Genomic DNA, 11,749 nt, shown 5'->3' with positions numbered 1-11,749 from the left:
TTATTACACTTAAGTAGGCTATTATTTAATAATATTGCTTAACCTACCCAAACTCTTACCAGTACCTCAACCCAAATAATGTTCGTTACGCTAACCAGCACGTTAACCCAAATAATGTGGGTTGAATTAATTACTACATAAACGCTTTAGGTCCCAATACCTCAATTTGTGACGTAACAATCCTATATACCAGGGTGGTCCAACTTCTTTTCATCGCGGGCCAAAAACAAGGTTTATTTTATCTTGCGGGCCAATGTTTTTAAATTGTGATTCTTAGGCTTATTGCTGGCAAATTATACATAGTCTATGGTAAGGGTCTCAAACTCAAATTGCTCTGGGGGCCAAATGAGGACGTGCAAAATGCCCAAGGGCCGCAATTTACAATGAAATGTCAACCAACAAGAACAAAATAAAAGATAAACACAAGTAGGCTGATGATTTAGACTAGTTTTTTGTTTGTTCTGGCTATAACTGGCAGCGTTTTTCATGGACAAGGACCTCGATATTGGGCCTTCAACTTGTCAGCAGAAACTAATCTCAGAGTTGCTTGTAGATGTGGACTGCCTAATATTGGCCAAGAAACCTCTTTGTTTGCAAAATGCTGGTTTTAGTTGTCTCTGTCTCTTACTTTGCCCTGGTAAGCATCATATTTATCGCGGTGCATTGTTTCGAAGTGCCGACACATGTTTTACTGTACTCCTTCATCACAGTTATTTTGGCGCTCTTTCACTATTGTACGTGAAAAGTTATGCAAAAAAAAAATAATAATAATACCGCATACCACAACGCATATTGTTTGGGTGAGTCAAGTAATATTATGTTTATTATTAATAATAACTTGACCCACCCTCAACCAAACGCTAACCCGCACCCTAACCCAAACAATATGTGTTGTGGTATGCGGCATTTGAAAAAAAAAATTTTTATTAATTTTTACGTACAATAGTGAAAGAGCGCCGTTATTTTTTGCTGGCAAATAAGGCAATGACTAGTATCTCTGACCGCGGTGACAAAATATAACTCCGGCGCTGGTCTAGAATCCTACCACAACGTTGAAATGATTATTAAGCAATGCATAATATGTGGGTTAGGGTGTCGGTTAGTGTTTGGGTGTGGGTAGGTCAAGTAATATTGTTTAACACTATTACTGGACTCACCCAAACCCAAACGCTAACCGGCACCCTAACCAAAATAATGTTCGTTGTGGTAGGATTCTAGACGAGCGCCATAACTCCTCCTACTTTTATCTTAAAAAACTTTGTTTTCGTCTGTGATTTCACTCATTTTCGAAGCAGAAGACAAGGTTAATTCAATACTAGGCTAGCCTACACCTCGACAATCAATTTGAACATTATGACCATTTTGACTAACACCTGGCCGGCGCAGTTTCCAACGTTATTGTGACAACTTTACAGATGCGAATAGGCAATGTGACGTAATAGCAGATCTTTCACCGCATAAATGTTAACGTTTAATGGAGAATGGATGGTGAAGTTTAATGATTAGTTTCAGTTTTTTTGGGCATTTTTAGAGGGAATTTTAACTTTTCAAAACTGAAAAAAGATATGTGGCACTTAAGTATTGTCAAATACTTGAAAATCCAAAATTTCGACATGGGCCGCACAAAATGTTCTCGCGGGCCGCATGCGGCCCGCAGGCCGCGTGTTTGAGACCCTTGGTCTATGGCATATATACTAACTTCATGAAATGTATACCTTTGTTCAGTTACGGTAGTTATGAAATAATTTCAACACAAAAAAATTAAGAAACAAAATATAAAGTGCTATTGCTAGATTGAAGCAAAGCTGACTATCAGTTCGCGGGCCAAAAAAGCTGAACTCGCGGGCCAACTTTGGCCCGCGGGCCTGCAGTTGGACCACGCTGCTATATACCATGGACGAGAAACTATTTTATGCCCACCGAGTTTGTTTTATTCCCCAGCGTTTAAATAATTATTACATTAACGCACTTTTTTGGGTTGGGGTTCGGGTTAGTGTTTGGGTTAGGGTGGGTCAAGTGTTATTAATTCTATCTCACACTTTTTGTAATCTTTTGTGAATTTTCAGCGAATATTTTCAATTAATCTACGCCGGGAGTTTACCAAAAGGTCCACATTAGTGCATTGCCAGGACCTCAAGGTCTAAAAGTCTAGACTTTTCTGCCATTGGATGCCCTAATTGTCGTAGATCTTTTTGCTTGGAAATGCACTAATCTCTAACGAATCGAGTGTCTCCGAGTCAGCCTGTCTTGTAAGGCAGGAAGCTGTTGACTAGAAACATTTGCTGATGTGTCAAAACAGCTGTGCCGCAGGGTTATTATAATTTGTTACATGTTGATAAGTAGGCTAATGTTTGATATTTTGTTAAGGCGATTTTTAAAAATAATTCGATGTTACCCGTGATGTACAATTATGGTAAACCGCTTAAATGAAAAAAACAAAAAAACGCTAGAATGGTAAATAGCAGGTCACCAGTAGCCTCCGCTGTATTAGGTAAAATGGGATCGGCCCGATTGGGTGTATATCATTTAAGTCGGTGTTAAAAAGGCCTGTTTGAACTTTCTACAAAAAACATTCTGCTGCTTCACAGAAAACAGGTTTAAAAAGCAAGTTAATTTTTTAAACAAGTAATAAAAACAGACAAGCACTATATGTATTGCAGAACTGTATTAACAATATAACAAAGCCGTGTCGTCATTTATTAACGGTTTATTAAGGTAATTTATCTAAAGTATAGGACTCAGATAATTAAATTGCCCAAATGACAAGCCTTAACCTTATTTAAAAAAATCAGGTGTGGAATTTACTAATTCATGTGTGCACACGAATTGCTTTTTGTGCATGGTCTGCCACAGAATACACACTGTGCTTAAAAATTCACTTTCATATCTTTATAGGTTTCTTATTAGGGTTAGACATAAAAACTAATGGAAGTACATTATAATGGTGGAAATTCAGGACATGTCATTTTTAGGCACATCGAAGGACACAGATTTTATGAAACAGGTAAGAAATTCACACTTTAAAAATGGTAACCACCATAGATTCATGGTTTAATATGTAAAAGTAAAATTTTTTTTTTCTGTCTAAAACAGATTGTCATCTTCTTCCTTGGATAAAATTATGTGATATTGTTCGAGTGATCGTGTCACGAGCTACTTATAAATCAGTGATGCAAGAAGAGTTATTTACAAAAAGTCGAACAATGTACATTGTTCGGGAAGACATTTGTTTTACATCTGAAGGCTTACAGTTTTTAAAGGATGTTAATCTACAGAGTGAGACTTTGGAAATGCCAGTAAAAGTTGTTCACACCACTAGTAAAGTTTTGAATACATCTATCATTTATAAAGTTAAGGTGACAGATAAGAATGACAATGTTTTATTGAAAGGTACAATGATTTTGGTGTTAATAAACGATGTTACTGGGCGCCCTATAAAATTTCCAGATACATTTAAAACCTTTATAAATTCACAAACAAACATCAAACAACAGCATGCTATGATGGACCAACCTTTGAAAATAGTACCAGCCGACACACCAGTGTATTCTTGGTCTAGGCACATCAACATGTTGGATACTGACGAAAATGGTCATGCAAATCATACTTTATATCATACAACTTCTTTACAATGTTTAGAGGCAGCCTGGTTTGAATCCTTTGTAGTTGGGTATCAAAAATCGTTTACAAAGTATGTGGTAAAATGTCTATCATGTGTAATACATAATGAGTCCCATAATGGTCAAACTATTTCAGTTCAACTGTGGCAAACTGAAAATAAATTCAACTTTGTTTTAAATGCTGGCGAAAAAATTGTTGCCTGTATTACCATTTTACTCACTGAAACCTAATTAATTTTTTATTTATGATTTCCTTTTTAATTGGTTTATCAGCGAATTTTTGTGATAACATTTTACAAGATGTTTATATACAGTTTTTAACTACTTTTTATTTATTTATTTTTTCATGATTATTACAGTGCAATACAAGTAAAATTTATTAAAATAAAAAAAAAACATATTTGTGAACAAAAACTATTCAAGTTCTTTAGTTAAGTAAAGAATTCAAGACAAATTTTATTTATTCTAGGCAGGGGCCAGAAAAATCCAATATCCAGAAATCCAAAAATGGGGGTGTCCCGAATTTTCAACTTAGGGAATGCCCCGTTTTTTCGTCCGACGTTAATGACGGCATAAAATAGTGACGGATATGACGTCATAAAATAGCGATTGTAATGACGTCATAAGTAATAAAAAAAATCATCAGAAACGAAAAACGTCCAGTAAAAGCGAACCTGTGCGTCGTCCACACACCTGCCAGGCGCAAGCTGCGAAACCGCTTAGTGTGCAATCGTTAATTTCAGGAGAAAAACGAAATCTAGACAGTGGAATATGTGTGATTGATTTTGGTAGAACCATGTACAGGACTACGCTAAATTACAAGCACGTCTTTCGCCACCTGCAATACTAAACAGAAATCATTTTTTCCCGGGTGTTATTCGATTAGCGCGACATCTGCGCCGAGTTGTGTGCCAAGTCAGCTAAAATACAAGCACGTCTTACATACACCAAGGGTCGGCAACCTTTTTCTAGTCGCGGGCCAAAACAAAACGCGCGATTTTTTTTGGTATAACGGCATTTCGTTTATAGAACAAAAACGATAATATCACTTACAAAAAAAAGGGGGGGGGTCCGATTTTGTAGGACAATGAAAGGGTAAAACGTAACAATTAAATGTGACGTCATCACATTACAAAGATGTTATATATTAGATTGTTCGCGCAGTGGCGTAGCCAGCCGAATTTTTTTTTTGTGGGGGGGGGGAAAAGTTTAAAAGTTTAAACATTATTTGTTCACTGAGTGTTAACATAATACCCAAAAAACATTTAAAGAGCAAAAACTGTCTAAAAGTAGTAAAACTACACTAATAAATAGCAAACGTATTATTAACTCCATCGTTTGTGAGGTAACAATGTATGATAATTGAAGGTGCGGCATGCCTGTGCTCGACTGTTGTAGTACTTCTCATAAATGCTAAAAAAACAAATTATTAAGAGGTGGGGGCCTCAGCCCCCCCTGGCTACGCGTTAAGCGTCAACTAATTTCTTTTAAACTAAATAATTTTGGCGAGAAATGTGTTTTAAAAAGATTCATTGCCTTAGATAAAAAAAAAAACGGCCGTTGTTTGTATCCCAGAAAAAAACAAAAACACTTTGCGATCAGTGCGAACAAACACATATATGGCTTCCGGGGCAATTCAGTGATTCCATTGGGCTTTTAATGAGGTCGCGATATGACTTAACTTTTGTAGTCACGTTAAAAATGTCCTCACAATAAATTCTGGATCTATCCTGGTTGCTGTGCGGTAAGTGTACAATCTGCAAGAAATATTATCGACCCAGAAAAAATCTTAAAAACGCATATTATTCTCGAGCAAACTTATGCACAAGTATGCAGCAGGGTTCAATTTTTTCTCTTTTCGCAAATTTTTCTTGGTCATTTTTTTCTCTTTTTTGGAATTTTTTTCTCTTTTTGTGTTAGTATGATCTCTACTTGACATAACACTCATGACATTTTAGAATAAAACAAAAAAAAGCCTAAAAAAGCCAAATTTTATTTGGATTTTTTTTTGAAAAATTAAAATCCAAAGAGGTTAAAAAAAAAGCCTAAATTTTCAAATTTGGCCTCAAAAAATGGCAACCCTGGTATGCAGCTAAAATTCAGTCTAATTGGGCAGAGCGTAAAAAATCGCGTTATTTTGTTTTAAATCAGGGAGTCGAACCTAGCTTTTCCGGTTGAGGTTCGGTTCGGGTTCAAGGATTTTTTTGGAATTCGGTTCAGGTTCGGTTTCGAGTAATTTAAAAGTTCCGGTTCAGCTCCGGTTCGACCATCGTTATTTCAAAACCGGTTCATAAAGTTCTGGTTGGGATGCAATATAAGTTGCGATAAAAAAAATGTGGGGTCAATAAAAAGTCATTTAATTTAAGTTTACGTGTTGTATTAAAAAAACAGCAACTCATTATTGAAATATCTGAAAAATAAAAAATCAACCCTTTTTATTTAATCCATAGGCTATACCTATTCATATTTTTTCATAAAAATTCAAACATGGCATAACTTGAGTCAGTAAAATACAAGTTGTGACGTCATGCTGGAGTGAACCGCTTTTTGTGTACAGGTTCGGGTTCGGTTAAGGTTCATGTTCCTTCAAATTATTCGGTTCAGGTCCGGTTTGGCTCCTTAAAATCTTGCAAAAACGGTTCAGGTTCGGAAAAATTGACCCTAATCCGGTTCATAACGTTCCGGTTCGATTCCGGTTCGACTCCCTGTTTTAAATTGGCAGGACTTTAATTAAAAGGATATACGTGAAACATGAGACACATAAAATAGATTGAAATATTGCTCGAAATAACGGGATTAATAGTCACAGAAATTGAAGAATGTTTGAGTCACATGACGCACGATTCCATAGAGAATACTTAGCGCATATGAATAAAATAGTTTTAATTCCAACGGCATAAGTTTGCGTAAACTGCGAAAAAAACCCTCATGGATCGCTAGTTCAACTTGACTAAGGGTATATTTTGGATAGGTCATTGCCTGGTGGCCCGTCTGAGGCAGCAATATGAGAAAATTAAAACTCTTACCCACACCAAGTTTTAAAAGGCAGTACAATAAATGTTGACTAGGCTATCATTGGCGCATAACTACATTCTAAAACTGAAATCAAAACAATAGCTTGCGCACTAAAACGGCGAAAAGCCTGCATTTGAGCCGCGACCGACAGTTTGCCGATCACTATGGGCTAAAGTAGCCTATAAGGCATTTTAGCGGATTTAGTGTTTAAACACGTTGAAAATTGCGTTGTGGGCAAATTTCAAAATCTACTTATATGTCCGAGATTAATCCGTAGGCTACTCGGTATGAAATATAGCGCCAATACATTCATCACGTCGAAAACAATATTTGTATACTAAATTATGTGTACTGTTTTGCAAATGGCCTACCTTGGTACTCACAGGAAACAACTCGTTCGAATAAATTTGATTCATTGTTACGCCATCATTGGTCAAGTTTATTACTTCGTAATCATTTTATTTTCGCTCTGGAACAGTTTTTGAGAATTAAACTTACGTTCTTGTTGAGTCAATTTTGGTTGGAAACGTTAAACCAGCATGTGTATTCATTTTTATACTACAATTCTCACCAATATTGTATAGCTTTCTTACCCAAATATGAAATTGTAGTTACAAACACAAAATAGACCTATGGGTTACGCCTTCTATGGAAAAACTTCTGCATTCAAAAACGTTTTACCTGTAAAGCGGCTGTTTATTATCCTACCCTTTAATTGTTATAATAAACATCATCTCCTTTAAAGAATCAAACCAAACTTTGTTAAGATTAAGTTATTATTTTACGGTAAAAAATGGTGAACAAAAAAAATGGTCAGAAAATGTAAATTCACGAGTGAAATGCAAGCAAAATATCCATGCTTCTGAAATAGTAGAAAATAAATAGGATTCAAATTTCAGTTTGCAACCTATAGACACTTATATTCCAGTTTCCTACAGGTAGCGTGGATTTAAAATCACATCTCTCTTCTGACAAACATAACGAAGCAGCCAAAGGAGTTTCAGGGTCAGCTAAAAGCTATAACGTGACTAAATATTTTGCCACAACAGGAAGTAAGGCGGAAGGCAACGTCACTTCTGCTGAGGATAGCCTACGTCTGCTTTTCACGCAGTTTTAAGCACCACAATGGATTTTTATCAATAAATTTTACGTCATCTTCGCTGACAAAACAATGCTCATAACTAGGGCGATAATTTTTTGACTTGTCAAAAAAAGTCAAAATTTTGTCAAAATTTGCACGTTAGGTCAAAATTTGTCAAAATTATTTCAAATGAAAATCGAATAAAAATACATACAATCGCTTATAAAATTAAAAAAAAAAACTATATTCAGCTTTTTTATATTGTCCATCAGAAAAAAATTAGTTTTGAATTAAATTCAATGACTTTTTAAGTGTATTAAAGTAAAATACGATGTACGCGAGCCAGCAGAATTCACCACGCCAGCCAGGTTTATCGCATAAAGTTCATCTCGAACTTCGTTTTTGCTTTATACAGTTGTGTGTCTCGGATTTTGTGCAATGTATTGAAAAAAAGCTGCCGTATATGTTTCGCTTGTGATCCAATTATTTATCCCATTTCCTGTTCCAATAATATACTAGGTTTTTGTTATTAATTGTATATACGTTGTATTTCAACTATACACAACATTTTTTTTATAACCAGCGCCTTGTTTTTCTTTGTAGTAGTTTATCTTTTTGAAATGACAAAAATGTTAACTAAGCGTTTTCATGAGTTTTGCATAAACCCGAAATAGGCCTATAACCAGGGGCGCCCGCAGAAAATTTTCCAGGGGGGGGGGGGGGGGCAATCAGGGGCGTAACCAGAAAATCAAAAAGGGGGTCCTGAATTTTCAACTGAGGGAATTCTCCTATTTTTCGTCTGACGTTTATGAATAATGATGTCGTAAAACAGTGACAGCATAACGTCATAGAATGGTGATTGCAAGACGTGATGAAAAAAACTAATCAGAAACAGCCAAATACGTCCAGCAAAACCGACCACGTACGTCGTCGACAATCCTGTCAGGCGCCAGCTGCGAAATCACGGTGTGCAATCGTTAACTTCAGGCGAAAAAACAAATCAAGACCGTGAAATATATGTTATTAATTGTGGTAGAATCACACATATTTCAACTATCAGCAGCGCAGTTTTCAAGTTCCATGAACGGAACGAGCGATAAATTACAAGCACGTCTTTTACCACCTGCAATACTAAAACAAAGATCGTTTTTCTTCGGGTGTTATTATGCCACGATTAGCGTAACATCTGCGCCGAGCTGTGTGCCAAGTCAGCTAAATTACAAGCTGTGGTTGAGGGGAAATAAGTTGTGTCCATTGCACACGTAGCACGTGGTCTTAGAGTACAGTATGCTAAAAGAGCATAATTTTGCGTTAACCATCATTACTTAAAAATGGAGACTTTGGTCACCATTATACCTCCATTTAAGAATCTGCTTCAGTTGAAAAACTGTAGATGTTACACCAACATCGGATATTAGCGCAGAGACCGAACAGCGAAGAACATAGACCAGTAGTCAGTAAAACATCAAAAACGTGTGGTTGACGACGGCAAGGCACTTATGCAGTACTTCAAACAACATTGAGTTGTTTAAATCAACGTATACTTAAAAAGGTCAAAATATTGTCAAAAAAATATTTTTACAGGTCAAAATTTTTCATTTTCTTGGTCAAAAAATAATCGCCCTAACGATAACTAATGGTGCATCTGTGTATTTCACTTGTACCGTATTTGATTTTTCTATCATGATGGAATAAAGTTGTTTCCAGTACTTGGGCAGTAGTTTTATTAAAAGAATGGTGGTACAATATTAAAATTAATCGAATTTAAGGGGGATAATTTCAATACAATGAAGGACTAAGGCGTATAATGAGCTTGAAATTAACGTGTTTTGTCAAGTTGAAGAAAACATTATGCACATCGTTAATTAGATTATAGTGTTGCCTAGCTCACGTTTTAAACAATTGTATCTATTGTGGTGCTGAAGGAATGAGCATATATATAATTATCATTCTTCAACAAAATACCGTACATCAATGTTTATTCGTTAGTCCAGTTGTAACTAAACTGTTAAACAGAAATTGCGAATTTGTAAAGATTGAAAACAGTAGCAGGCTAAGACTCGTTGGTTTTCTCCATTTTCTGGAATTAAAAAATTACCCGGGAAACATTCACCTACAACCATCAAGAGTTGTTTTAAATGAAATGGGTGAAATGAACATCTGGGATTTGCACACACTTATGTCTGTTTTTTTTACACACATTCATATCGTTTCAATGGAAAACAACTATAGGGATGGGATTTATAATTATTATCGAATTAAAACCGGCAAACTTTGTCGTTACGTTGTAGCAGGCATATCAGCGAAGGAGGACCCAGCTGGGCCTTGGGGACCCAAACGAAATGTTTTGACAAGTTTTACTATGCATAAAAAGTAAATGCACAATATTTAAATTAAACGCATTTTTCGCGCTTTGTGCGATTAAACTGAATTTCGGCTGCACTTTTGTTCACGTCAGTTTTTAAGATTAATTGTTTCATGGTGTCACATTATGACGTAGCTTTAAGTCGTCTTTTCCGATTTTTTTTTGATATTTTTTATCTTGAAAGTTTGGCTTTCCAAATTCAAGTAAAATCAAATGTTACAAAAATTTCGAACGCCAACGAAGGTAAATTGCTTAAAAGAAATGTTTTAGTTATTAATTACTTACTTAAACCAACCCCTATACATGGCATTATATTATTTGAATTCATTGTTATAATTCGGAGCTAAAATTTTTGAATAATATGTGTCGCCCGTGACGGGCAATTCTCTATAGGTTGGTTACAATGGAGTTACATGATAAAAGCTATCTGAATAAATGGTTTGAATGAGTGACTGAGGTACATGAATTTACACTTTTAGGCTAAATTTTGTTAATTTAAGTAGGCCTACCAGGACAACTAAAAGGTGTTTCTGGTTTTATTTTTCGATATTATTAATTTTATTTTTTGTTTTGAGTCAAATTTACTGAGTTTAAATGCTGAAAGGTTTTGATTTAATTGACGTTATTATGGACTCCAGCCATAAGACCGAAATAATAGCAACATTTCAACGTCGGAATAAAGCACAGTTCGGAATAAGATCAAAATAGGACTATTATACCTAATAGTCATAGTACCGTCTAAATCAGGACGAGTCGCAAAATCACAATAAGAGCTAAATGGACAAATCCAGGCATATACAACACTTACCTAACCCCAATAGGCCTACCTAACTCCCCTAATAATATCAAACCTACCGTACCTCAAAAAAAAAACGTGGCAAAACAACAGCGATATTCAAACTATAAGGCGCCCAAACCTCGACACAAAAACGGCCGATGCTAGGCCCATAACCCCCGATCGTCCCATACCCTTTCCTCGCAAGAGGCTAAACCTTCTTGTAACCGTGGTACTCCTGCCATGTTTAAAGTTTATGTAAGTAAACGTGTTGATTTTATAGAGAAATTGTATGCCAGCCAACACGATGGTTTGTTTATCCAACTATACCAAATTCGGTACCAACATTTTTATTTAAAACGCGCAACATACTTCGAAATGTGATATTTGTTTTTTGTCATTAACTGACGAGATACAGCTGCGAATCAAAAAGTTTTTTTAAGATGATGTCGATTAACTCGACCTCTTTGACTTGATTTCACCTGCATAGTAAACCTTTAGTTGTTTACCTAAAAAATTAGAGTGTTTTCATTCCCACCCAAAGTGATTTCGACCCGTTGCAAGTTTGTCCCTTTAAATCTATGGTCGACCGTTTACCAGCGCTATGCGAAGTTGTGCGAAACTCTGCGAGAGCTCAGCTGTCTCTTCAAATAAGAGAAAAGCGACTCTCCCTCTCTTTGCCAACAAATCGAGCAACGGTGACGTTAAAAACGAGCTGGCGTCCAGTCAGCTGCCTTGAAATTCTTCGCCGGCGTTACGCAAAGCGTAGGACAAAGAGCTGTGTCGTATAACCACTCAACCGGTATGCCTGCTAACTGCTGGCTTTTAACGTCGTATGAAAAGCGCAGCACAGCCGTCTGTTCCAATTTTTGTTCAATTTAACACTCTATTTT

General features: G+C 36.1%; 1 protein-coding gene across 1 annotated transcript; it reads left to right on the top strand.

Moving 5' to 3' along the window:
• Positions 1-2,895: 2,895 nt before the first annotated feature.
• On the top strand, positions 2,896-3,981 carry LOC146145254 (uncharacterized). The gene is made up of 2 exons (XM_083390281.1): positions 2,896-3,004; positions 3,094-3,981. Exons 1-2 carry the CDS (start codon positions 2,926-2,928, stop codon positions 3,849-3,851), a joined length of 837 nt encoding a protein of 278 aa, XP_083246407.1. The 5' UTR covers positions 2,896-2,925; the 3' UTR covers positions 3,852-3,981.
• Positions 3,982-11,749: the final 7,768 nt, after the last annotated feature.

Source organism: Ascidiella aspersa, chromosome 5, assembly GCF_963924565.1.
Source record: "Ascidiella aspersa chromosome 5, kaAscAspe10.2, whole genome shotgun sequence".
NCBI classification, from domain to species: domain Eukaryota; kingdom Metazoa; phylum Chordata; class Ascidiacea; order Phlebobranchia; family Ascidiidae; genus Ascidiella; species Ascidiella aspersa.
The sequence above is the reverse complement of the archived record's forward strand: the minus strand, read 5'-3'. Positions and strand labels throughout refer to the sequence as shown.

Coding starts and splice junctions, on each gene's coding strand:
- LOC146145254 (XM_083390281.1), top strand. CDS start 2,926: ATGGAAGTACATTATAATGGTGGAAATTCAGGACATGTCATTTTTAGG. Junction 3,005..3,093: donor ACACAGATTTTATGAAACAG/GTAAGAAATTCA, acceptor TGTCTAAAACAG/ATTGTCATCTTCTTCCTTGG.